The 27,406-nt window shown below is 37.0% G+C and overlaps 2 protein-coding genes across 2 annotated transcripts; one reads left to right on the top strand and one right to left on the bottom strand.

Annotated features, from left to right (window-relative positions):
* Nucleotides 1-2,041: 2,041 nt before the first annotated feature.
* Nucleotides 2,042-4,685, bottom strand: LOC112193855 (probable L-type lectin-domain containing receptor kinase S.5). Its single transcript, XM_024334097.2, has one exon. The coding sequence runs from the start codon at nucleotides 4,317-4,319 to the stop codon at nucleotides 2,328-2,330; it is 1,992 nt and encodes a 663-aa protein (XP_024189865.1). The 5' UTR covers nucleotides 4,320-4,685; the 3' UTR covers nucleotides 2,042-2,327.
* A 9,923-nt stretch (nucleotides 4,686-14,608) lies between these two features.
* Nucleotides 14,609-26,413, top strand: LOC112191956 (putative disease resistance protein At4g19050). The gene is given in 6 exon segments (XM_024331462.2): nucleotides 14,609-14,848; nucleotides 15,448-15,548; nucleotides 16,459-16,655; nucleotides 21,428-24,948; nucleotides 24,950-25,444; nucleotides 26,085-26,413. Coding segments are annotated over 2 exon segments (4,002 nt in total). The 5' UTR covers nucleotides 14,609-14,848; nucleotides 15,448-15,548; nucleotides 16,459-16,655; nucleotides 21,428-21,429; the 3' UTR covers nucleotides 25,433-25,444; nucleotides 26,085-26,413.
* The last annotated feature ends 993 nt before the right edge of the window (nucleotides 26,414-27,406 follow it).

The following is a 27,406-nucleotide window of genomic DNA, read 5'->3' as shown; positions in this document are numbered from 1 at the left end:
AGTTAATTCGACTCCCTCTCTGTTTTTATGTATATGCAAGGATCGCCGTCGTGATGCAACCAAGTTAAACCGGAAGAACCTCAACCGGATCGACCTCGATCATCAGAAGCTGGTTTCAGTGTTTCAATAGAGTATTGGTCTATACCTATCTCATCTCTAATCCAAGATCTCAAGTGTTTCATCACTTGAGTAGGATGGCAGTGACTGAACCCAAGAAGAACATCATTCACACCGATCAAGATATTAGCCATCCATCCCCAGAAAGATGAAATAAAATGAACAAGATCAAAGATAGCAGCCATCCATCTCAAGAAGACTCGCTATTGGACCTGAAGCAACTAAAAGAAAAAGAAAAAAAGAAGTAATTATAGTAATGATCTACCCACATTGCTGTTAGTGGTCAGTATGTCGGAGCTTCTTCAAAGAAGCCACACACAAGTAAATCGAGCCTGGGGAAAGCCACCACCCCTCTACCTCTACATAGCACTGACCCTAGTCAACGTAGCTGCAGCGGGGCTATGGCTGTTAGACACACATGTGTCCTTTGAGGTAATTTTGTCACACGTGTGTGTGGCTTTTGCCCATAAATGTATGTAGTGGTGAAATGCATATTGTGAACATGAGAAAATCTACGAGGAAGTCCAAAACCTGATACCAACTCTGAAAACAGTAACGGACGAGAATACGCACACACATATTTAGACATACACATACACCAAAGGAGAAACACCTTCTAGCTAGTACATAGTTCTTACAATATAAGCCATATATGTCGAGGTACCAATGAAACTCCTACCACGGTCGACTTGAAATCCATATAAAACTTTAATATCGTGCAACTCATGCTATACTTTTTAACACTGGATGCTGTGCAAGAGCCTTGTAAGTCTGCAAATTTTCTATATAACAGAAAACTACGTCCCAGGAAAGAAAGGAAAAAGGAAAAGACATATTCACATTGCCTGCATCCTGCAAGCAAATGAGCTGTTATATAGCTTCACGAAAATTTAGTTACAAGATCAAATATTAATGAGTTCCGAAGAAGGCGCTTAGAAGAATGGTTGAAAATCCACATGTATGAAAAAAAATTAGTTATTTTTTGATTCTGATATGAGATTTTTCTGGTTATTGTTTCTGAGACATACCCTTAACTCCAATGATCACAATAGGAAATTAGTAAAGGCTTAGCTAGCTAGGTCAGTCCGGTTTTCATGTGATTCCTGGTTAGATTGTAAGGAATTTTAAGTCCTTTGAAACTTTAGGGTAATGCACTCTAGCGTATAGCTTGGTACAAATGCAATTATCTTCAAAGTTGACATGCGTCAAAGACCACAAAATTTTTTCCATCCTATCATTCCCCTGACCTGAATTATTACAAAACTACTGTTTTGGATTGATACAAACGTTTGACATGGCAATCTGAAAGCATAAATTTATATGACCAAATCAATCACAACGATATGATACTGTTCCTTGCATATTGTGAACATGAGAAAATCCACTGTCCCTGAATTATTACAAAACTACTGTTTTGGATTGATACAAACGTTTGACATTGCAATCTGAAAGCATCAATTTATATGACCAATCACAACGATATGATACTGTTCCTTGCATATGTTTATTTGTACCATCCAGATATTACTGGCATTGGTGTGTCCATTAGTATTCCTTTATGTCAAATTTAAAACTTTCTAATCATATAGCTCTTTTGGCTTTTAGGACGATGTGTCCTTCTGTTTAGGTCATCAACCCACCTTGCTCTTTGTTACACATTTTAGTCTTTGATGCTGCTACTGAACCAATTCCCCTTTCTTTGTTTGTATTTTGTTTTTGTTTCCCATTTTGTTCCCTGTACGTTCTCTTTCAGGTCTAGAGAAAGTTTTGATTACCCCAACAAAAAAAACAAAAAAAAAACCTTTCTAATCATTTAATGACTGACACGGGTTTATAATTTCATTTTCTTTAGGAGACTGATTCCTAAAATATTATAATTTTTATTATATGATATTTTACAAATGAAGCAAAAAAACAGTGACTGATTTAAGTTGAAGGAAAAATATGCAATTTTGCTTACAATTCTGTTCATCTTGATGCTACAGAAACGTACTGTTACTGGACCTAGCTACTAGTGTACAAAATATAGCTTACAGTAAATGTATCGACTGGAGAAAGTGAGAAATAGGTATGGTATACTGTACATACCTAGAGATGTTCTATTGCAGTGCGGACAAACATGTAATCCAGAAAGTATTGCTAAATTCACGAGGGCACAAGAATATGACACTGACAAAAGAGCAAGGTTTCACTTTTAAGCTTAGGCTGATTCATCTTCCAGAGATTTCTGAGAACGGAGTAAGTCGACCTCCATCCAAATCAGATTCTGTGTCCTGTTTGAATGATGGAGGCATAGATGGCCATACAAAAGCCGGTCTTTCAGTTGGCAACGATGGTAGATCTGCTTCCCTTCTAAGAACCTTCAGGACAGTTCTCATGGAAGGCCTCTGATGTGGGTTGGGATGGCAACAGGCTAACCCCAAAGTCAGCACGGACACAATATCATCCTCATCAGTGTCTCCTTCCAATCTTGAGTCCACAGCATCAAGGATCTTTCCCCTGCTGTAAAGATCCCATAGCCAATAAACTATGCTATTATTGTAGTTACTCTGCTCAAGTTGATTTCCAGCTGGCCTTCTTCCACAGACGACTTCTAGCACAAGAACACCAAATGCATAGACATCTGTTTCAACTGTAGCCCTTGCTGTAAGAAATGTTTCTGGAGCCATATAACCTAGTGTTCCTGCAATCTCTTTGGTGGAGTGGTGAGTTACTTCACTTTGCTGAAGTGTACGAGCTAGTCCAAAGTCTCCCAACCGTGCAGTGAAATCCGAGTCTAACATGATATTGCTGGCTTTTATGTCTCGGTGGAGTACTCTCTTCTCGCATCCATTGTGAAGATAATCTAGTGCCTGAGCTACCCCGCTTATGATGCTGTGCCTTCTCCTCCAGCTCAGTGGTAGTTCCTCCATCTCTCTGCCTAACTTGTCATCCCCAAATAGGAATCTGTCAAGGCTTCCATTTGGCATCAACTCATACACAATAAGAAGCTCATGGCTTTCATAGCACCATCCAATCAATTTAACCAAATTTTTGTGACGAAGACTGCCTATTGTGGTGACTTCTGCTATGAATTCTTGCTTGCCTTGATGTGAATCCTTTGAGACTCTCTTGACTGCTATCTCTTTATTTCCCAAGAGTCCCTTATATACTGTTCCAAAGCCACCTTTTCCAAGCTTGTTCTTTGGATTGAACCTGCCTGTTGCTCTTTGAAGTTCTTTCAGTTTGAATTTTTTTGGAGCCATGGCAGTGCTTTGAATCTCATCTTCTATCCTGGGAAATGCATCCTCCAGTAATTTATTTTCACGCTGTCTTCTCCAGTAGAAGTAAGAAGCAACTCCTGCTAGGAGGACCATTACTACTGCTGCTGGGATTGCTATCCAAACCCACAGAAGGTTTGGATTTTCATCTATATGTGAAGAGGTGAAGTTCCAAGACTGTATGCAATTCAATTGAGTGTTGTTGCCCGTGGAAGCTGAGAATCCCACATAAACCTTCTCCGGCAGATAGTCAGAGAGATTAAGAGGAAGGGACAGAACTTGATCCTTCATTTGCTCCCCGGTTTCCTTGGTGTGGAAGACAAATATGGTGAGGTTCTGGCTGTCATACTGAATTGTCACTGCATAACTGACACCGCTTGAAAGCCTGATGCCATATCTTGTCAAACTCTCTTGTTTGCGAGAGTAAATGCTATTTACATCCACACCCACATGGTTGTCATCGAGATCTTGCTCGTAGCTTTTACTCGTGTCAAACTCTACCGCCACAATTTTGGCTCGATCAGATCCATTGGAATTTGCATTTACAATTCCAAGCCATTGTCCATTGCTATTCTCCGGAAGAGTAGAGTTGGCGGTTAAGATAAAGGCCAGGCCTTCAGCACCCGGATTGGTTTTGTTACTGATGTTAATTTCGAACGTAGTGCTAAAGGATGCTTTGTTCCGACGACCATCTCCCCACAGCCTGAATCGCTTCTTATATAGAAACCTTCCAGATTCGTTGTTGATGGAAGCCTGAGTAGCATCATGAGTGACTTGGATGGCATTAAAAGCTATGCTTGAATTTGTGGATATGATAAAATCCTTATCATCCACTTTGTCTCGAAATGTTGGATAGCTGAAATTCAAGCACCCTGCTCGAATAAGAGCACAACACAAAAGAGCTAGTAAGAAAGCAAAAGTTTGAAGTGAATAAAACTGCATCCTGCTCAGTTGCTCAGGAAGATGGAGCTTGAGAGACAACAAAGATGGTGAGTTTGGTGAGTTTCAATGGTTCATAGGTTCAAAGAAGATACATTCCTTTGAAAGATATATAAGGTGAATCGTGAATGGGTCAAACTAATGACTTGTATAAGGAGAAAATTTCTCTATTTTCTCCAATTCTATTTTCGAATATGTTTTTTTTAAATTTTTTTATGGGTATTATGGTATATGACAAAAATACCATGAGCTTGGATGTGTATTATTATAGATATATTTAGAATATGGGATTTGTAATATATTACTTGTTATGAATTCAGGCTGCAGAATCTATTTTGATAGAGCTATTCAGCACCAAAGATTTGCTACATGTACAGTGAATAGCCTTTATTATCAATCTTTTGCTGCACAATCTCATCATCCATAACAACTTTAGAAATGATTTAATTTGTCTATTAACTCATATTTCGATAGACTAGACAACAAGAATACATATTTTAATCACATTTAAGGAGAATCTGGTTATTGAAAATGTCAAGATCAATAGGGAAAGTATATACCAATGTTTTAAAAGGCGCGCCTGAGGCTCAAAAGACGCGAGGCGCATGAGAAAATGAGTGTGTTTTGCTGGCGAGGCGCAGAGGCAGTGAAGGCGCAGATCAAGGCGGCGAAGGCACCAAAAACGAGTCCAGAGGTGTTCAACGCGAACGCTCAGAATTTTTTATTTATTTATTTATTTTTATAACACCAAAACGACGTCGTTTTAGTGTTTTGAGAACTAAACTCCTTTAGGTCTCGAGCTGAAGTCATTTTCGACTTCCTTCAGCCTCCATCAAAACTCCGACTCCTTCACTTCCATATCCCAATTCCCAAGCAGCAAATTTGATAAAATGATCAAGAGCCCATTGGTTTTCTCAAGAATTTCGCTCTAAAGGAGGTTGTTTGCAGAATTGGAGCAAGAAATTTTCTCACTTTCAAAGTTGTAGTTCGATTTGAAGAGTTTAAGGTATAAATTTTTTATCAATCCGATGTTGCGATCCAACTTTGTTTTTCTTGTCAGATTTTTATTAGGCTAGAATCAATTCCATGTTAAAGCCTTGCTAATCTAATCGTAGATAGATAGCGGTAAGTTTTCTGATTATATGAAATTTCTCTGTTGAAGACTAGAGATGTTGTTGAAGCTAGTAGATGCAAAGAACGACAATTAAAATTGGAGTTTTCACAGGATATTCTCTTCTACTCACTACGCTTAATTACAATTCCTGAGGTCAGTTTATAAGTTTTCAATCTGCCTCATTGTCATGATAGAACTAGTCCAACCCATGTTTATGGTCAAAGTATATAAAAGATTATCTGGACTGAGCAACTGTTTGGGGTTTGTCTATCTATTAAAGGTTGAGTTCATCAGAACAAACTCAGCAGAGGACGATAGGGTTTGGTCAGGGTCATGGGGTGGGTCCAAATGTTGATTTTGGAGTTGAGAGCTGTCTGTATAAACCCAAGGGATATCCCTCTTGTCAAGGTGGAGATAGACCTTGTTGCAGATTAATGTAGCCATAGATATAAATCAAAGGCTTTAGCAGTGGCAACTAGGATATTCATCTTAACTAGTTTACTCTCTTAGCACATATGAAATAGTTGGTTATAACTATTTACATACAATGTGCTAGTCTTCGGTCAATTTATGGTTGAATCATACAATAGTTGAATGTGCTAGTCTTTGGTCTTTGGTGAATGTGCTAGTCTTTGGTCAATTTACATGTAATAGTTGAATCATATGGTTTTAGTACTTGCTTATTATGAATGGATGACAATTTATCATGTTTTCTTTGTTATAATACATGTTCTATATATAAGACTAATGATTACATAAATACAGCTCATTTATATGTAAGACTTATGCGCGCCTTACGCCTAAAGGCGAACGTCTTGCTAAAGGTCTCTCGAAAACGCCTCGGCTACGCTTCAGCCTTTTAAACCATTGGTTCATACCAATTGCATCAGAACAGTCTAGTCCTAAAAATACATAAAATTCCTAAATAAACAAAAAATGACAAACATACAAGGAGAAACATCTGCAATTTCAAACGTTGATCAATATAACCACAAATTGAGTTGGTAAGCAGCTGGTATGAATATTTTCCTGGACTTGAAATTGTATTCACACAGAGGCATATATATATATATATATATATATATATATATATATATAGGGCCCTTCTATTGAGGGATCCATTTTTTTAGTTTTTTTAGGGATAGAGCATTAGACTAACTTTTCGATCATATTTTGGCATCTCAACTGTTCAGTTTTTAGGTCTTAATGTGTAGATCACCTTTGCAAATTTTCAACCAAATTGATTATCGTTAAGGCATTCAAAACTGCGATTTACAATTATTTGTATGAACGGTTCAGGTTGGACAGATTCGGTTCGTCTATTGATTTAATCAGGTTCGATACCTTAACGTTCACCAATTTGACTGAAAATTTGCAGAGATGATCTACACATTAGGACCTAAAAACTGAACGGTTGAGATTGCAAAATGTAATAAAAAAGTTGGTCTAATGCCCTATCCCTAGAAAAGACCAAAAAAAGAATCCCTTAGTGGAAGAGTCCACATATATACAGCCCTTCTAGTGAGGGATCCCTTTTTTTGGTATATAATACACACACACACACATATCCTATTCAGAGTGGAGCTCCACTTTGAAAATTAACGTGTGAAGTTCGAGTTTTGTGTCACTTTTCGGTCTCATATCCACATCTCGACCGTTCAGTTTTTAGGTACTAGTGTATAGATTGTCTCTGCAAATTTTCAGCCAAAATGATGATTGTTAAGGCATTGATAATTGCCTTAAAACTAGTACAGTTCAAGTTGACAGATTCAGTCCGTCCATTGGTTTAAGCGAGTTAGATACCTTAACGATCATCAATTTGGCTGAAAATTTGCAGAGATAATCTATACACTAGTACCTAAAAACTGAACTGTTGATATGTGGATATGTGACCGAAAAGTGACCCAAAACTCGAACTTCACACGTTAATTTCAAAGTTGAGCTCCACTCTGGATAAAATTTGTGTATATATATATATATATATGATATGTAGATATGCGACTGAAAAGTGACCAAAAACTCGAACTTCACACATTAATTTCAAAGTAGAGCTCTACTCTGGATAAAATCTGTATGTGTGTATATATACACACATACAGATTTTATCCAGAGCGGAGCTCCACTTTGGATAGGATCTAATATATATATATATATATATATAACAATTATACATACATATAAGTTGCAGTATGGTGATTGGATGATCAGGAGAATTTGTTTGTATATTATTCTACATTCATCAAGCTGCTGATGAATTGTTACACCATTTGTAGAGATTTTATTGTTTGAAGATTCCATCAACTTCAAAGTTGGTTTAATTTGTTACAACAAGAATTAAATCATTTTAAGAATCTAGAACATAAAACCCTTGTTATGAGTAGGGCTGTCAATTCCGACACGACCCGATAACACGACTCGAAACCCGCACGAACTAAAGCGGGTTGAACCCGCACGATTAAAAAGCGGATCAGCCATGGGTCAACCCGCTATGACCCATTTAATAAATGGGTCGGCCACGGGTCAACTCGCCAACACGAAATTAACCCGTATAACCCGATTATACTATACTTCTTCTTGAAATTTTGGACGTTGGGAGTATTTGATCATAAGATTAGACAATTTGAAATATTTTTCTTTATAATGATTGGATTTAATTATTTATGAATATATATCATTATTTATATTCTTCGTCTTGTGGAGTTTTTAGTGAATTTAATCAATTTATGCATTTTTTAGTTAAATGGGTCACATTGTTAACCCTTTATTTTTTTGTCTAACACGACATGACATATTTGTTAAATGGGTTAAGCGGGTTGGAAACGGGTAACCCATTTAATAAATAGGTTGGGTTTGAGTTTAAATTTTTGACACGATTATTAAATGGATTGGGTTTGAGTTTGTATCTTACGACACGACAAACACCTTGACCCGACACGACCCATTGACAGCCCTAGTTATGACCAAATCAATGAATATATATATGGTCATTGAAAATTACAAATAAAGAACGAAAGTTCAATGAATATATGGTCATTGAAAATTACAAATCAACAACGAAAGTTCAATACCAGTCGCTTCATAATGACAAAAATGAAAATTCATCGTCAATTAACATATTATAGATACATATAAAAAACGAGCAAATAAACAAGTATATACATCTCTAGTTTCAGACTAAGCACAAGTCCGCCTTGGCGGTCTTAATTGAATAGTTAATAATATCATGTAGTAGAATCTCAGAGAAAATTTCTGCATGAGGATTTGTCCAATGCTATTGTGATTTGTCTTTTGTTTCCATGCAAGTTAAGGTCTCTTTCAAACGAAACTGCCTCGAAATTAATAAATTTAAGGAAAAATTTCAGTTTACTACGTACTCTGTACTCAACGTCATATTAGTCATTCTCCTTTTAATTTCACCAGCAACATTCATGTGTTTTTAATTTCTATCAGCCGTATCCAAATTTATTGTGTCGTCCAATTTGAACATTTACTTTGACGGAGGGGCTCACTCAAAGGGCTAAATTTGTCATTTCACACAATTTCTTAAAAAAAAAAAAATCTAATCAAAGGACACCATTCCTCCATCTCCACCCACCTCTTCTCCCTCAATCCTCAGATCAACACCTTGGCCTTGCCGAAGCTCTCCAAGGTTGTTCTCCTCTTACCTCGCCTCAAGCCCAATCCCGACTCCTCCTCCTCCATTGCCGCTTCTCCCGCCGAAATATTGAAGCCTGATTGGCTTTCCAAGCACCGGACCAAAGTCCCCGCCGTTGCTGCCTACCTCATCTTCTCATATCGATTCTCCAACGATCCGGCCCAGTGGCTCGAGCTCTCATTTGAAAATCTCCAGGGACCCATCCGCAGCCGGAGCATCAAGATGGTGGACCATCTTGAGGTTGAAGAATCATCAGTGCCAATGACTTGAACACCTCAGCTGCAATGTTGGCACGGTCTCCAACCTCAGGCTTGGACACCTTAAGCAAAACCCTAGAGCAAAAATCAGTCAACTTCAGGCTTCAAACTATCTGGAAACCGATCCAAATGAACCAAATCCATCACAAGTTCCAATTTTTCAAGCACCAAAAACAAAACCCTAACATCAAACTCCCTCTCTTCGCTCTCACAATCCTCAATGTTCTTCAATCCCTTGTGACTCGATTCAGCGTGGCGGCTCTTCAGCGACTGGCAAATCGACTGGAGGAGAGAGAAAAATGCCATGGGAGTGAAGAGAGTGCAGATTGGGGAATTGGGGGAGAGGAGGAGAGAGAGGTAGAGCTTGGAGGCCAAGAGGGTGAAATGGGTAGGGCGAATCCATAGCGGCGACGATGGGGCTGACTAGATTGGAGAGGGAGAGGGACTTAGCGGCGAGCTCGTCGGAGAAGCGGTCCATGAGGTCGGGATCATTGGCGTTGAAAAGGATTTGGAGGTCGGAGAGAGTGGAATCGGAGATGGGTTGGGATTGGGTATTGGTGTTGATCTAAGGGTCGAGGGAGAGGAGGTGGGTGGAGATGGAGGAATGGGGTCCTTCGATTAGATTTTTTTTTTAAGGAAAATTGTGTGAAATGACAAATTTAGCCATTAAGTGGGCCCCTCCGTCAAAGTAAATGTTCAAATTGGATGGCACAGTAAAATTTAAACATGACTAATCGAAATTGAAGGCCACAGGGGTAGGGGTCATCATTTGGCCCTTCGGCCCTAAGCCCGCCTTGCCCATAGGGCCGAAGCCCTACCAGGCCCTTGCATTAGCGCGGGCTGGCCCTAGGGCTGGGCATTTAAGCCCGAAAACCTGGAAACCCGGACCTGCCTGGCAAGGCCCGACCCGTACGGTCCGGGCCCTATTTTTTTTTCCATCAAAACGGTTCGGGCCGGGCCTTGATATGCAAAAACGGTTCGGGCCCGGGCCTTGAGTTTTAGAAATGTGAAGGCCCGTCAGGCCCGTTGTACAAAAAATAGACAGATGTTTATATATCATTGGCCATATGGTAAGGCTCAAAACCCTTATCATGGGGTTGAACTCACTGGATTAGTCCATTAGGGTCTTCATTCTGCAGCTCCAAAGGGTCCCCCATATTGGCTCTGTACTTGTCACTCTTCACTTCTTCAGTCTTCAGCCGCCTCAGCCATATCTGACTACGGCCGCCGAGACTGTGATTCTCTCTCTCCCTGGCTCGCCGAGACAGCGCTGCTCTCTCTCCCCAGCTCGCCTAGACTACGATGCTCTCTCTCCCAGGTTCGCTGAGACTACACTGCTCTGTCTCTCCAATTGCCGAGACCGAATTGGAAGGAGGAAGAGGACGAGCTCTGCTTCTAGGAGGCATCAGGTACGACGTATGTGTTTATCATGCAAGTACCCAACAACCATTGATCCTACTTGGGCATGTTTTAGATTCCAACTTCGATTTAGATTCATGAATCATGACCTGGGGAGTCAAATTGATTGTTGTTCATTTATGATTGTTTGACACTTTGACTGGTGAATCATTGGTTCATTCTTTATCATACTGGAATTGAAATTCATGATTATATATCAAACTGCATCTATACCATTAGCATTCATTTTAATTCCTATATAATTATAGCTTATTTGTGGTTTTGTGACACTCTCTCTTTGTTTATTTCTTGGAAGCTTCAAAAGCCTTTGCCTTCAAACTGGTGGCTCTAGAGGTGTCTGAGGAACGGAGTTGTGATTGTTTGGTGTTTTACAAAAGCCTTGTGTTCTTCTTCAAACGGAGTTGTGGTTGTCTGAGAAACAGGTTTTTAGGCCCGGAAGCCCGGAAACCAGGCCCGAAAAGAAACGGGCCGGTCCCTATTAGTGCCAAAACGGGCTTTGGGCCCGAACCGTAAAAAACGGGCCGGGCCCAGTAAAATTTTTGTTGAACTCGGCCTGTGCCCAGCCCTAGCTGGCCCGACCCTTTGTAAAATAGGGTAGGGTAAGGGCCATGCAATTGAAACCTGGCCCGGCCCTTCGGCCCTACCCATTTGAGCCCATTAGGGCCAAGCCCGGCCCGGCCCGGCCCTCTAGGCCCTCTCGTTTAAGCCCTAATATTTTCTATTTTTTCTATTTTAAAAATAAATTTCTCTTTTTTCTATAGCATACAGCTTATCTCTTTTTTGGTAATTGATTTCCTAAGCTTTATTTTCTTTAATTCTTGTTTCCTTTGTTAAATAAAAATTAATTTAGAGATTTAGAGAGATAGTTAATTAAATATAACTCATCAACTAATATTTATAAATGTTATAACTTATAAGTTAATCTCAATATATATATATATATATATATATTAAATATGATCAATAAAAAACAATGAGTTTTATATTGCCTATATGACCATGGAGCCACATTTTAAGGAAAAAAGAATAATGTATTTCTTTTTGTTAAACAAATTAAGCCCTTTTAGGCCCATTTCGGCCCTATTTGGAAGGCCGGCCCGACCCGGCCCTTGTGGCCCTCGGGTTTTTCGGGCGGGTAAGAGTTAGCATATTTAAGCCTTGGCCCTACCCTACCCGGCCCTAAATTTTGTTGACTTTGACTAAGCCCGGCCCAGCCCTACCCCGACTCATGATGACCCCTACACAGGGGTGTTGTTGATGAAATTGAAATGGGAGGGATTAACATGATGTTGAATGCAAACTATATGATAGTAAACTGAAATTTTTCCTAAATTTGAAGTCATTTAGCAATAAGGTGATCTGGTGTTGCTTTCTTCCCATGTGCAAAGTCTTCCGCACTATTAACCAAATACCCACGTTAATTAATGCAGAGCTGAGCCATCTTATTAGAGAACATTAAAATTATAAAGAAAAGATTACAAAATTACGACCGCACTTTAGTTTTACAAGAAATTGCTAAATTGTCAATGCACTTTAGTCTCAGCAAAATGACACCGTAAATTAAGTTAGAAATGGTACAATACTGTCAGAATGCTTTTACTGGATCTACGAGGAAGCGATCAACTGGACAGCTGGACTGCAATATTATATGCATGCATGGTCGCAAAGAATTAACATTGCGTGGAGGGTCAAGGACTCAAGGTACAAATCTTTTTGCAGTTACGCAAAGGCAAATTCCATTGAAAAAAAATAGAATAGAAAAAGCAAAGGCACATTCGATTTTATATATGCTACAGGTAAGAATGATTTGTGCTCAATCTAGCCATTGTCAAAGTCTTTAGTTTTCAGTGTCTAGACATAAATAAATAATACAATTAGCTTTTACTTCAAACAAAAAATACATTCTTTTTTAGGAAAACTTTCACCAACAGTGTTCTTGTTTGTTTATCTTATGAATCAGTTTGTGTTTCAGAGGGAAAGATATCATGCTTTTACGTTTTCACAATAAGTTGGGAAGCAATAGTAGTGTCTAGACAGAAACAGAATTCGATAATGATTTGGAAATAAATTTTCATTCTATGATAATATTTATATATGGCTCAGCAATTAATAGCCTATTAATAACTCTAACATCACAACTACGGTATGACTATCAAATATCAATCTAACTCAGATCTTGGTACAGAGCCATTATACTGTTATAGAGGTCATAGAGTGACCATGTTTTGATGTAGAACGAATGGCAGTCCGAATTGAATAACAGTTCGATCGTGCAAAAGGAAGAAAACTCAAGTTGCTATTGCAACTTTCGCATTCGGTGTCCGATTCGATCGTGCTATAGCTTTCCAGAAAATGAATCGCGCCAGGAACAAAACTCGTAGCATAGCTATGCTACGATGTGTGGGTTTCGGGCTTTCGGGGTCGTTTAGGGCCTCAAAACTGCAATTTACTATTTTTCAGAATTTTCGGTTTCCTAGTTTATTTTGGGTTTGTTTTTTTTTTACCCGTGGACTTTAGAGTTTCATTGTTAGTCGCCCTAGGGTTTCTTTTCTCATATATAAGCAACCTTAAACGACTGCAAAACCTATGTTTCATCTTTTATCAATCAAATTGAGAATTTTCTTTTTTATCTCTGGTGGACTACAGAACCTTTGTTTTAGGTTTATTGCTTGTAAACCTAGGTGACCTTTCCAACTGCGTCATGTTTATTCTCTCTTTGTACACCTCAAGCAATTAGCCTTGTAATAACTCTAGCATCACTACTATGGTATGACTATCAGCAGACAATATGGGAAGGAACTTGGCCACTCTGCAACATAACTTAATGCCTATATACAATACATGGAACCAGAATCAGTTAATGAATTTGAAAGTTCAGAGATTATTTCAGATAGGAAGATTCAGGTTTTTCTTCGAGAGCATCCTCTGTGGATATTAATAATATTGCATTCGTCCTTGCATTCATAGACCAATCCTTCACAAGTTTTCCCACACACCTCACAAGGAAGAATTTTCACTCTTATCAAAAGGAATGACACGTACCTTCCTCTTTTCAACAAGGGTCACAAGGTGTGGGTAAGCATCATACTTGTAAGTGCGCGCCTCCTAACTTTATGTGCGGATACTTCTCCAGAATGCAGCAAGGATGAAAATCAAACTCGCAATCTTTTCAGTAGTTAAACCAATAATTTGGATTATGGTTTTCAAAATATTGTTCATTTAGCCTGTCTTCAGCACCTGGATATGTGAGCTTGAGAGGATGATTGTCGTATCTGTGCTTAGAGGTAGTAGGCAGCTTTCGCATAAGTAAGAACTGAACCAGGTTTATGTAAGCATCAAGAATGCAAAATGTATACAAGGAATTTAACAAACCAAATTAAACAGTGGGTGGATTCTTTGCCGTTGACAGAAGTAATGAATAACAGAATGCTTAGACCCTAAACATCATTTATCCTGTGTTTTACATTTTGTCCTTTCATATTCCCAAGCTCCCTCATAGAAGAGTATATGCTTGGTTACTTGGTGAGCATTGAAACCAAAAGAAGTAAAGAACAGAGTAGAAAAGAAAACGTTAGGGAGGGAGACAGAAAGAAACCTTCTCTAGCTGATTCTTTGGTTCCGGGAGAAGTAAAGAATTAGCAAAGGAAATTTTGTTTTAGTTGGCTTTAGTAGAGACTTGAGAGTGACGTTCCACAGAATGTTCTCATTTATTAGATTCATTCCTTTCACATTTTTTTTTTTGAGGGAGAGAGAGAGAGAGAGAGAGAGAGTTACATAAGTGGCGTTGGAGTGCTTCGAGGAAAGAAAAAAAAAAGGATGATACTGATTGTACTATATATAGGTAGGTAATCAGAAAAACAAATGGTTAGTGATTTGAATTGTGGAATCGTGTATTTGATCAAAGCTGCCTGAAACCCATTCATATTTTCTCAGAGGCCCCCCTGCCTATATCTAAAATCCCCTTAGCATGGCTGAGAAGTGCTGATCGACTATCAACTCGATCAACATTTAAGAGGAAACATTCTCATTAGTATTTCCCACAGCTCGATCGGTTTTCTGGGTTCTCAGTTTCAACTCCACCTTTCAGGTTTTTCTTAATCTATCTTCTTCTTCATTTTCCTTTTATTCTCTATTGTTTCCCGTTGGTTTGTTAAGAATTAGTTTGGTGGCAAATACCATGTGCCTTCTATCCTTCATAACAAGAAAATTGCACAGGCTTGACTACAAATTCCTTTCCTGCGCTAATAGTAATAGGGGGTGGTTTTGTTACAATGTTGATGCTCCAAAACTTTGATTTCTTCCCTCTTGAAGTTTCTTATGAAAAGATGCCCATTTTCAGTTATGTTATGAAATTTTGTTCCCACTACTGAGAATTTGCCTTCATTTCTACTGATATTATCTGCTAGGTTGTTTGGGGGGGGGGGGGGGGGGGGGGGGGGGGGCGAAAGAATAGAGGTTATTGACGTTCTTGTTCCAAAAAAGTCACATCATTTCTGTAAGAGCCTTTCTGTCTTTCTGACCCTCAACCATAAAAAGCATTTGAAGGAAGCTATCATCTAAATCAATCACTTTTTGAGTTTTTGCAATTTTGGCATTCCTAATTAAATTCGACTCTATGATACAAGACTGAATTAGAGTGTGAAGTTTTCTGATTTTTTGTGTCTTTTTTTCTCTCTCTGTTTCCAGGAGAAGCAAAAGAAAGAGTAGCGATGGAAAAGATTGGGATGAGAAAGGGAGAGAAGTGAACTCGAGTATGATTTTTCCATTACTGAATCAAAAATCAACTGGTGAGTTATATCTAGCTCTTAATCTTTCCTACAATGTCACACAAAAATAATCGAGTTTATGTTCAAAGCAAAGAATCGGTTTACACAACTCACAACAGTCGAACCAATTTAGATATATATGCAGTCTTTCATCATTGGATTAATAATTTTAGGATTCTAGGACTTGCACCTGTGTCTTCTTGTGTTATGTAACTTCTACGTCTCATGGAGTGTCTAAACATAAATGCATAGAATTTTTCTATTAACTAAACTGGTTTTGCATTCTAGTATGCTGTATGAAATATCTAGAAGTTAGAAATTAGGAAAATATAAAAGGAAAGTAACCTAAACAGAAAATGCGTATAGATTGTCATAAACATCCCCTGATAATATTTTGCCAGATTCTCTTTAGCTAACCAACCGTAATAAAGTCATAGATGGTTTAGGATAACAGATTGTAACTCATATATAGGTAGGTGAAAAGTGAAAGGGTTTTAGTTGGCTTCAGTCGAAAGTGATGTAAGCAACTCCAACAACCTCTCCATATTTTGATTTTTCTCTACTTTAAGGAAAAATGAGCATGTTTTGCTCCAACAGATTCCCTATAACTATCACTATATTTTAGGGAAAGTGAGGAAAAAGAAAACCAAATTTCCTATATTTACAGCAATCTCCAAAATTTTAAGGAATAATATAAAAATTTTAGAGATTGTTGTAAAATAGAGAATCTGTTAGAGTTGGAGAAGAAAAAGAAGCTAAAGTTTTGACTTTTGCTTCCCTATTATACAGAAATTATAGAGAAACTGTTGGAGTTGTTCTAAACAAATCAATTGGATTCCGCCCTTTTCATTTATTCAACTTTAAGCTGATGATGATACCTTGCAACTGAACATATTCCCCGAATTGGTATTGACATTTCTTATATATGTAGACATCAAACGAGAAAAAGGCGAATACACATGTTTTGGTGAAGACTGAACATACTATACAGTTTTCTCTCATAGCATGTCTGAGAAGTGACAAGTATCCTATCAACTTGAATAACATTCAACAGAAAAATCAGACTTTCATTAGTCTTTGCACAGCCTGGTTCGTGTTCAGAATCTCAGTTTCAAGTCCACCCATCAGGTTTTCTCTATCTTTCTGCTCTAGCTTAAATTCTTTATCTTTGGTTAATTTGTTAGTTTGGTTTTACAAACATCCCATCATCAACTAATACATACTGATTACTGAAACTTTGTATTAGCTCGTTATTACAAATATATTACTATAACTACAAATTCATTTGTAACTATGAATTAGCTCTCTATACTACAAATATATTATTAATCATTTCTTATGTAAATACGGGGTGTTGCTAAAACTGTTGGTCGTTCAAAGTTACCCCTTCAGTAAAATACCTTTCAAAATTTGCCAATTTCAGGTATCCAAAAAAATGTAAGCAACAAAATGTAGTTCCATTAATTAAATTTATAAGAAAATTAGTTTTACACTCAATTTGATAATGATTTATTACGATAAAATATAAATTTTTTTAAGGTACGGCTATTGCCACCCTACTATTTTCTTAGTTCACCCTACAAACATTTGAATTATTAAAAGACTATATTACTTAAGTGCAAAATGACTAATAACTACACTAATTTTCTAAAATCCAAATATGTAAGAAAAAATAAATATATAAGTAATTAATTGAATACAAAGACTACTTAATTTCTCATCAGATAACATTAATCTTTATCTTCTCTACCCAAATTTGAATTTATTACTATTTTTTTTGTCTTTTTGTTGCCTCCTCATTATTAATTCTTTATTCAATTCACAAAACTATTACCTTTAACTTCATCAAAATTTTTGCAATATTTTTTATGAACACCGAAAGTAAAAATTTAAAACACGAAGAAAAAAATCAATATCTTCTTCATTAATCATAGTTGTAAATTTACTCACTTGACCTCCGTACTCTTTGCACCTCCTATTAAATTTTCACATACTAAATTTACTCACTAAACCTCACTAAATTTCCTCAAATAACCTCAGTCATATAATTTGCAAAATAATTTCATCTTTAAAATAAAAAACCTTAGCTATTTCAATTATATAATTACTTTATAAATCTTAATTAAATGTTCGTTCCTTAATCAGACAACATAAGTATCTTATTCAATAAAAAAATCAAACATAAGGTGTTGGGTTTCAAAAATTAATTTCTAACTAACGAGAAAATGTTTTAGCATGAACTATTCTTTTTTTTTTTTTAACTATTTCTGTTTTAACTGTGCAAAAAAAAAAAGTAATCATTTATACTTATTGTTTAACTTTTTTCTCTATTTTTTGTACCTCATGATTAAATATTTCATAATTTTTTTTAATTCCTAGCATTTTTTTTTTTTTTGCAAATATAATTGATAGACTTAGATTTATGTCATAATAGAATTTCGTTTGTTCTCTCTCACCAATATGCGTTCAACAAATTATAGAAATTTTTATGTTACATGATCTATTAGTTTTAATTCTTATTAAATATATATAAATGCTTTAATGAGTATGTAGTGAAATTGGAAAATGAAAATATATAAGGAAAATAATAAAGAATGCAATATAATATTATTAAATTGGAAACTCTAGAGAAAATAAACATAATATCTTTTTGGTATAGTTATTGTCCTTAATACTCATTTTATAGGAGGTTATAAATGTCATTTAATAATTCATAATGGAGTGAGGTAAAGTGAGCAAATTTGGAGGTCCAAATAGAAACACTCATTTACTAATCTTTTTACATAGCTTGAAATAGAGAACATTGAAATTTAAAGAAAAAATTTCATATTATGATTTTATTAGGAAACTTTAATAAATTTTATAAGAAAAAACTCTAGAGCAAATGGGAGTAAATCATATTATGATTTTATTAGGAAACTTTAATAAATTTTACTTTTTTGTGAGTATAAATTAAATGAGAGATTTTCATTAAAAATATTTATTTTTTAATTGGATATGTCATATAAGGATATTCTTGGAAAGAGAAATGGATTAAATAAGTAAATTTAATAATTGAAATTAAAACGTAGAGTGTAATGAGTAAGTAGGGTGAACAAAGAAAATAGTATGGTGGCAATAGCCACACCCATTTTTTTATCAATCTACACCCAATCAATATCATCAAATATTCCTCACCCAATCGATATCATCAAACATTCTTTATTGAATAGGTTGTCAAATTAATACAATTCTCATCATTTTTGATTTCCAATATACCCTTTATCACCTTGTAGAAAGTCATATTGAAAAAAAAATTAATCTATATGCCTGAATTATAACATGTTGAAAGTATGTGATTTATGGCTTAATTTGTGCTTTGATTTCAAATTCTCATTGAGGACCACCTAAAAGAAAGAAGTTGATATGATTCTAATAAATATATATGCTGACGATGTGGTGTTAGCTCAATAGTTAGAGCATCCACTACCTAAGATCCAGGTCAGAGTCATCATGGGGGTATGAGTGAAATACTTTGATCCTCTTTAAATTAAGAAAATAATAATAATAATAAATATATATATATATATGCTAATTTATCTACAGTTTGAAATAATAGAATATACTAATAAATATGCTGATATGATTCTAATAAATATGTTGATATGAAAATTGTTAGAACCACCTAAAAGTTAGGTTAGCTATACATATGTTTCTTAAACTTTAGGTTGTATTTGAAAAAAAAAAACAAAAAAAAAAAACCACAAACAAATAAAATAAAATGACATAAAAACAGCACCTAGTAGCCTGGTTAAAAACTATAACTTTAAATCTAGTTGCAAGTAAACCAATAAAAAACATATGTCTAGAGTTTTGTTGAAAACACCAAACCAAAACATAAAATGCTTGAGTTCTAATTTCTAACTCAAAACAATAAGATAGCAATAAGCCAATAACTAATATTGAGCTATGAAACACAAAGCCACCTTTTTGAATAGAAGGTCTGAAAGAAAATAAATTCTACATTAATCTAAATTACATTTGAATTCAAAAAATATATATAGAGAAAATAGGCTCCATAATTCTAGCAATAATGATATGTTTAACCAAATTTGCGGGGCCAATGAAAAATCTACAATTAAAATATTTAATGAGAGCGTTAATCTTGTCAGTTGACTAATATTTGTCAAATTTAAATTGTGAAAATTTGTGTATTTTTTTGAAAAAAAAAAAAATTTATCATTGTTAGCAATAATTGTGTATACATGGATAAGAAATAATAGGTGAAACCGTGAAAGCCACTAAATTTTATAAAATTGGGTCTATAATAAATTATCCCTAAATTTAGAGTTTTTGTCCATTTACCCAATTTCTAGAGATTTTTTTCCCACTTCCATTAAATTTTTTTAATTCCCTCTTACCCAAAACACTCTAAGGAGTTATTTCCTAATATCCCATTAAGATTTTTTTTTGTTTTTTTATTTTTTGTTAATACCATTTTACCCTCACCCTTTTGTTACTTAGAGAGAGAGGAAAAAAATGGAAGAGAGAGAAACCATAGGAGACTTCGCCGGAGCACCGTCACAGGCCGCCGAATTTCGGTCACCGGATTTCTGCCAACTTTCATCGGATTCCGGTCACTGGCCGCCAACCCACCGGATTTTTCTGAAAACCTCACCGGAAAGGTTTATTGCCCCAATAGACATCTATTGCCCACCAATAGAGGGGTAATAGACCTCAATTGTCCCCCAATAGACGTCTATTGCCCTCTAATAGACATCTATTGCCCCCAATAGACGTCTATCAGCCATGTATTGCTCTCTAATAGACGTCTATTGCCTCCTAATAGGACTTTCAGTCTCCAGAATGGGAACCAATCTCCCTAAGTTTAGATAAATAAAACTTTGATTATAGAAAAGAAACAAGGAGATTACATCAATTCAAAATATCTATTGCCCCCTAATATAACTTTCAATCACCGGAATTCTGCCCCCAATAGACGTCTCTCTCTATTTCCTTCTCAGATTTATGCCCAAAGTTTACAAAAAAAAAAAGTTGATTTCGGCACCCAGAGAAATGCTCTGGGTACCCACGCAACAGCTGGCCCAAATCGCTCGAGTTTGGTGTGGGTCCGGCAGATAGTCTGACAGAGGTGGAAGCTGGCCACGAACACCTTCTCCTGGTCGCCGGCGACGAGATCTCCCACCACGTGAAGGCAAGTGCATCTGGACAGGTCGGTGTCGCCGAAGCCTTGAAGATCCGATGCAACGGTCGGTAGCTGAGCAAGGCAACAGTCTAGTTTTGGTGCCTCCATGCCAGATCTCCAGGAAGCCGTGGTGGAATTGGATCGTCGGTGACAATGTCGTTGATGAAGGGCGACAGGGGGGGAGGGGGAGAGAGAGAGAGAGAGAGAGAGAGAGAGAGAGAGAGAGAGAGAGAGAGAGAGAGAGAGAGAGAGAGAGAGAGAGAGAGAGAGAGGCATGGCAGTAATTTATTCATTAGGCTGAGGGCATATTTGTCTTTTTATTTTAAATTGGGTAAGTGGGATTAAAAATGTGTTGTTGGGGTAAGTGGGACAATTTTTGTTCATTTCGGTGCTTTTGGTCAAGGACCCCTAAATTTAATCTAGGTGGGCCAAAACTTCAAAATCACACCTTAATTTACTAAGAAAATTAGATTTCCTGCTACTAACCACGAGTGAGCTAGGGAACCCAAACTGAATTTCTTTTATGGTTTTAAGGAAATGATTTACCTCAGCAACAAAAGGATTTAGTGATAGTTCCAATTTCCAATTTACACTTATCCTCCCGCTATTTTTTTTCTTCCCCTTTTCCTGAAGGTCTATAATTCTTTGTTAAGAAAGTTTCATGTGTTGTTTTTTTTATAATTTTCTTTTAATTTGTTTTTGTTTTTGGTATCAGCAATGGTCTTAGGTACAAAGGAGGAACATAAAAAGAAGATATTGGAGCTGTTGAAGGATCCCAATGTGTCAACAGTAGTTCTTGATGGGAAGCGTGGAGTAGGGAAAACGAGGATAGCAAAAGAGATAATCATGGATGAAGATTTCCATGGCACTCTCTGGCTGTATGTGAATGACAATTATGACACAGAATCTCTTCACAAAAACATTGCTCGCCAGCTATCTCTTTTCTCTATTTATGAGGAATGGGAAGATGATGATGCTGTCGAGGAGGAGCAGAGCTTGGAAAAGTTGAAGCCGAGAATATCTGTGAAGCTTGAAGAATTCAGATCTGCAGCACATGAAAAACATAAACTGTTTCTTCTAGTTCTGGATGATGTTCCTCATCAGAAGGATGTAGAGGAGATTGTGGAAGAAGTTAACAACCTGCTGACAAATGACCGCTCGTCTTTCAAGGTTTTAATCACCAGAGGCACCACACTCGGGATGAACCAGGAAATTAAGAGCTGCAATACAAAAGTACGCCAGATAAATCCATTGTCCACGGATGAGTCCTTGGCTTTATTGCGTGAAAGAACCAAGAAAGAAGTTTTTGATCGTCCAAGCTTTGAAAAACTATCCACAGCTATTGTGGAGATGAGTAAGGGTATTCCTACCATACTTATCACCATAGCAAAAGCAATAAATTACCTGGAAGATGAATGTTCTGGCGTTTGGTCGTTGGAAAATGTTTTGGAAGAAGCAGCTTATGATGGGGAAACTGCTATAAATCTGCTACTTCGCTCTTGGTGTAATGCATTGCCAACCGGTGCTCCGACCGACTGCTTTTGGCATACCCTGCAGCTTCTCAACAAACATGGTGGTGTTCATTACAATGAGTTGATCACACAATGGATAATGGAAGGATATTTTGGATGCAACAACCAGATTGGGAAGGTCTATGAGCAAGGACATAAGGTTCTGATGGACCTTATAGATTGGGGCATGCTGACAAAACAAGAGGATAATATGGTTGTCATGGGAGGAATAATTTTGAGTATAACTGGTCATTGCCGACGTGAATTGAATGAGACTGCAAGGCTTGGATTGGCTAATGTGTTTGAAGATGAAAATTGGAAAGGTCTTGGAATGCTTGCACATACGGATCGTATGATAAAATCACCATCATGTCATAAGACCTGGGAGAAAGTTTCCACACTTCTGATGGATGGGCATTGCATTGATAGGGAAGTACCTGTAACATGCTTTCAACAAATGAAGACTCTCCAAGTTCTCATGTTAATCAAGCCTAGGTTCTCTCTGCTAGTACCCTTGGTTGGCATAAATAACCTTTCCATTCTTGTGCTTAGATTCTGTGATCGCTTGGAGAAGATTGATCCTATCCGAGAATTTCAAAGCTTAAGTGTTCTTGAGATATCTGGTGCTACTTTGTTGGAGATGATCCCCAATGACTTTTTTACAAAGATGCATAAGCTTCGAAGCGTTAACCTTTCTGAAGCCAAGGTCAAATCACTACCTAGTTCTCTTTTTGAAAGAAGTGAACTACGGTGGCTCATCCTTAGAGGATGTTCTCAATTGAAAACACTTCCAAGCTTAAAATCCTTGGGAAAGCTCAAGGTGCTTGATCTTTCTGGTGCTACCTCTTTCAGCAGATTCCAAGACAAAACCTTTGCAGCTCTTCAGAAACTTCATACACTTAATCTTTCTAATTCTCAAATTACTCGCTTACCTTTTCTTCATGGTAATGATGAGCTTAATCAGCTCCTATTAGGTGGCTGTGCAAGTTTAAACAGACTTCCAACCTTGAACACAATACCTCGGCTTCAAATTCTAGATCTTTCTGGTGCTACAGGCTTAAAAGAAATACAGTTCGAACCTTTAGATAGCCTTAAGGCCCTTGATTTATCTGGAACTCGTATTGAAAGGCAACCTTCCAGTTTCAGCCACCTTTCTGATCTCTCCTTACGAGAGTGTCATGAGCTTGCAAGACTTCCACTCACAAAAGAAATCAAATATCTTGAATCACTTGACCTTTCTGGTTCTAGCACTAAGGTTGAAATTGAAGACAAATTCTTCCAGCATATGAGGTTTCTTCGAGTTCTCAACTTTTCAACAGTTAAGATAAAAGAACTACCTTCCCTGTCCAACCTAGCTAACCTCTGTCAACTTTTCCTAAAGGATTGTTTATGTTTAGAAAAGCTTCCAGAGATGGAAGGACTTAAAAGGCTCCAAGAGCTTAATCTTTCTGGTTGTGTGGCATTGGTTGATTTGCCAAACCTGAACTCCCTTGAAAAACTGGAGATTCTTGATATTTCACGTTGCAGGGTTTTGAACCAAATACAAGAGGAATCCTTTCAAAAGATGTCCCATATTCGGACACTCAACCTCTCAGACACTATGATTGAGTTCCTACCATCCATTTGCAAACCCAGCAACCTCTGTCACCTCATCCTCAGAAATTGCAAAAAGTTAAAAAAGCTTCCACCTCTTGATCATTTGTCAAAACTTGAGGAATTGAATCTGTGTGGTGCCAGTTCTTTAGTTGACTTTACATCTGAATTCCTGGAGCCTATGGTCGACCTTCAAATTGTTGACTTATCTGAAATCCCACTGACAAAGGTACCATCCATGTCCAAATTCATCAAACTCAGACAGTTCTCAGTAAAGGGTTGTTCATCCTTAAATGAAGTGATACATCTTGAAGAACTAACACTTCTTGAGATTCTTGATCTTTCTGGAACAGCAGTTCCGAGTCTGCCTCCCCTAAATACTTTTAGCAACCTCCGCCAGCTCTTGCTAAAAGATTGTTTACAGATAGAAGAGTTGCAGTTTCTAGGGTCGCTTAGTCGGCTGGAGGTTCTTGATCTGTCAGGAACCAGAATGAAGCAATTTCCTTATGAGATATCAGAGCTTACTCATTTAGAGCAGCTTCATCTGCCTGACTTGAGGGGTATGCGTGATCTTGACTTGGGAAAGATAAAGCGTTTGCCACAAAAGGTCAACTGGGATGAATGTCACATCTTTGAGTGTGCTGATATTTACATGGGCAGTGACAAGCCTTCCCTATCTGTAAGTGGCTTTGAAATTTTTCACATTTTGGACAAACATCCAAAGTTCTGGGAAGAAAAGTTCAAAAAATTTCATTTCCATGTAAAGAAGAAGGAAGGCGAAGATGGAGGCATCAATCACTGCAAAGATGAATTTGTCTTCAGAGATGTGTACTTCCACACTAGACATTTTTATCTTAAAGAGCACGACAGGTCTTTGGAAATCTATGGATCGTATAGTCTCCCTAAGGGTTTTGAAAGTGTCCTCAAGTGTGCCGAATGCATATCTTTGGTTGACAATGACCTTATACATAGCCTATCTTATTTAGGTTCTGATAATGTGAGGGCAATGAAACGCTGTTGGTTAGAGAGATGTAGTAAAGTACGAAACATTCTTTCTAATGATGAGGCAGGTGTCACACTGGGCAGAAATTTAGACTCTATGGATTTCAAACCTCCCAATTTTGAGCAGTCTATATAATGGGAATGTGCAATCAGTGGTGTTTCAGAACCTTAAACAATTGTATCTGGATTGTTGTCCAGGCATTGTAAATGTCTTTCCATCCTCCCAGCTTCCAGAAAACCTGGAAACTCTACATGTTCAGTTTTGTGATAAGTTGCAAACTTTGTTCGAATGTGATTCACAATCTAGTTGTGCAATGCAAAGGTTGAGGAAATTGTATCTACTGGAACTACCAGAGTTGAGTAGCATTGGGATAAAATTGCCAGAAGACCTGGAAATTCTACATGTTCAGTCTTGTGATAAGTTGCAAACTTTGTTTGATTGTGATTCACAATCTAGTTGTGCAATGCAAAGATTGAGGAAATTGTATCTACAGGAACTACCAGAGTTGAGGAGCATTGGGATAAAATTGCCAGCTGAACTGACTTCTGTGGTCATCAAATGCCCCAAGTTGCTGGAGCTCCAGTTGGATGCGACCGACCAGGTCTCCAAGTAATCCTCAATCTTGGTAAGTTTCCTGATGCAGTTTATAGTTTTGTGATGATTTTGATTTAATTGTTGCTTCTGTAAAATATTCTTACCTCAATTTGCAGCTCTGCTAGGTTCTAGCAATATGGCTAGAATTGATGTAGTTTTAATTTCATTAAAGATTGTCATGTATTGTTTTGAGTTGTTTGAAAGTGATTTTTCTACGCAACCACAAAATGTTGCTATTGCTTTCCTTAGATATATTTTTTCCTCATTGATGATTGGTCATTGGCCATCCTATCCAGAGATTAGTGGTATTGGTTTGTATTTTTGTGTGGCCTGATTTATTGATTTTAGATGATCATCAATACATCAACAAGGAGAAAACTATTGAATGCTGGAGATATTAAAGTATATGCTTGCCACAGCAGTGTTGTTATTGCTCTACAGGATTAGAAAATTAGATGTTATTGTTTCTCTTGTGCATCTCTTAATATGGCAACATATAGTTTACAGAAAAGCTGCAGAATTCAATTATATATAACTCGATTTTTTTGCATATTTCTCATGTCTGCCGACCTCTATTGATGGTCTTAATTTGTCTCTGGCTTTCAATTATTTTTTCTTTGTTTCCCTTGATAATTATTGTGTTCTAACTAATATCTGTTTCCAATATCCAGGGTCAAGAATGAATGCAGAACTGTTATCTTTGGAACTTTATGCTTTGTAATGCAATTCTGACATAAAAGTGTTTGCAAGCTTTAAACCATTGCAAAATCTATGAGTGAATATTCTAGTGCTTTTGGGATGTTCACTTTGAAGTTTTCCACAGAGATCGAGCTCAGAACTGTGATCAACAGTGGATGATTTGATAAGTTCATCTAGAATTCTTATGGCCATTAAGGGTTGAGAGTTATAATTAAGTTATTGTAAATTCATGTTCATGTTTGTAATTTAATTTGATTCTTAAATTGTTGCCCGTTTGTTCCAAGGGCTTGCTACTATATTGGTGTGCGCATTCTGTTTTTTTTTTTTCTCTCTTTTTCTGTTAAAATATTGGTGAGTTCAGATTCATAAGTGAGATTTTTTTTTTCTTTCCAGAAGTTTACCATTGTTCGATCAGTTGGTATAAATGAGTTTTTTCTTCTTCTTTTTTTTATTTTATTTTTATTTTTATTTTTTTATACCGAAGTGGGCAGATATATTAAAACATTAATGTACTTGTATTATTTCTGTTCTTAGGCAAACTTTCCCTTAAACTCTGATGATGCGAGTGGAAAGTAAGGTCATAAATCTCTCTTTTTAGTTTGGTGATTTATCAAGGGAAGCTAGCATACTACAAGGAAGCCATAAACAAGCGAGGAGCTGAGACTTTGGATATTGAGGAGCCCTTGGTGGGTTCAAGATCTTGCGGAGATCCACCACTTGTGTCTCCTTATTTTTTATTATTATTTTTTTTTTAATCAAATCTCTTGTCTTTGTTTTAGATGTTTCTTTGTTTCGTTAGAGGAATAGCATAATAGTTTAATAAGAATGTGTTTAAGGAAGAGAGAATTCAAGAGAGATTGATGAGAGAATTGTCATTCTATTATTGAGAATAGGAGCCCTTTATATAGGGATTACAAAGTACATGATCTAATGTTACAAGGAAAACTAATCCGAGTAGGACTAGGAATTCTAGAACATTTTCTCTTATTACTACTCCTAGTTTGATTAGGCACACTAAGTCAATTTTCCTTCAACACTCCCCCTTGAGCCGCTCAAACTTGGTGGTGACGCTTCATCCGTTGCCTCGTTAAAAACCTTGCTCAAGTGAAAAACCCTGTGGGACAAAAACTACTTCGAGGAGGAGAAAAATAGTACAACACGTCCTTCACTTTTCGAGATCGAACATGTAGACATCATAACTCCCCCTGATGTCGATATCTCCCCCTGATTGCCACAATCATGGGAGTTCGGATAACTTTCTCAATCCGATGCTCTTTACATATTTCTCGAAGGT

Source organism: Rosa chinensis, chromosome 3 (genome assembly GCF_002994745.2).
Source record: "Rosa chinensis cultivar Old Blush chromosome 3, RchiOBHm-V2, whole genome shotgun sequence".
Classification (NCBI taxonomy): Eukaryota; Viridiplantae; Streptophyta; class Magnoliopsida; order Rosales; family Rosaceae; genus Rosa; species Rosa chinensis.
This window is presented reverse-complemented; position numbering and strand designations above follow the sequence as displayed.

Bases quoted from the DNA above. Each gene is read 5' to 3' on its own strand.
- LOC112193855 (XM_024334097.2), bottom strand. From the start codon at position 4,319: ATGCAGTTTTATTCACTTCAAACTTTTGCTTTCTTACTAGCTCTTTTG.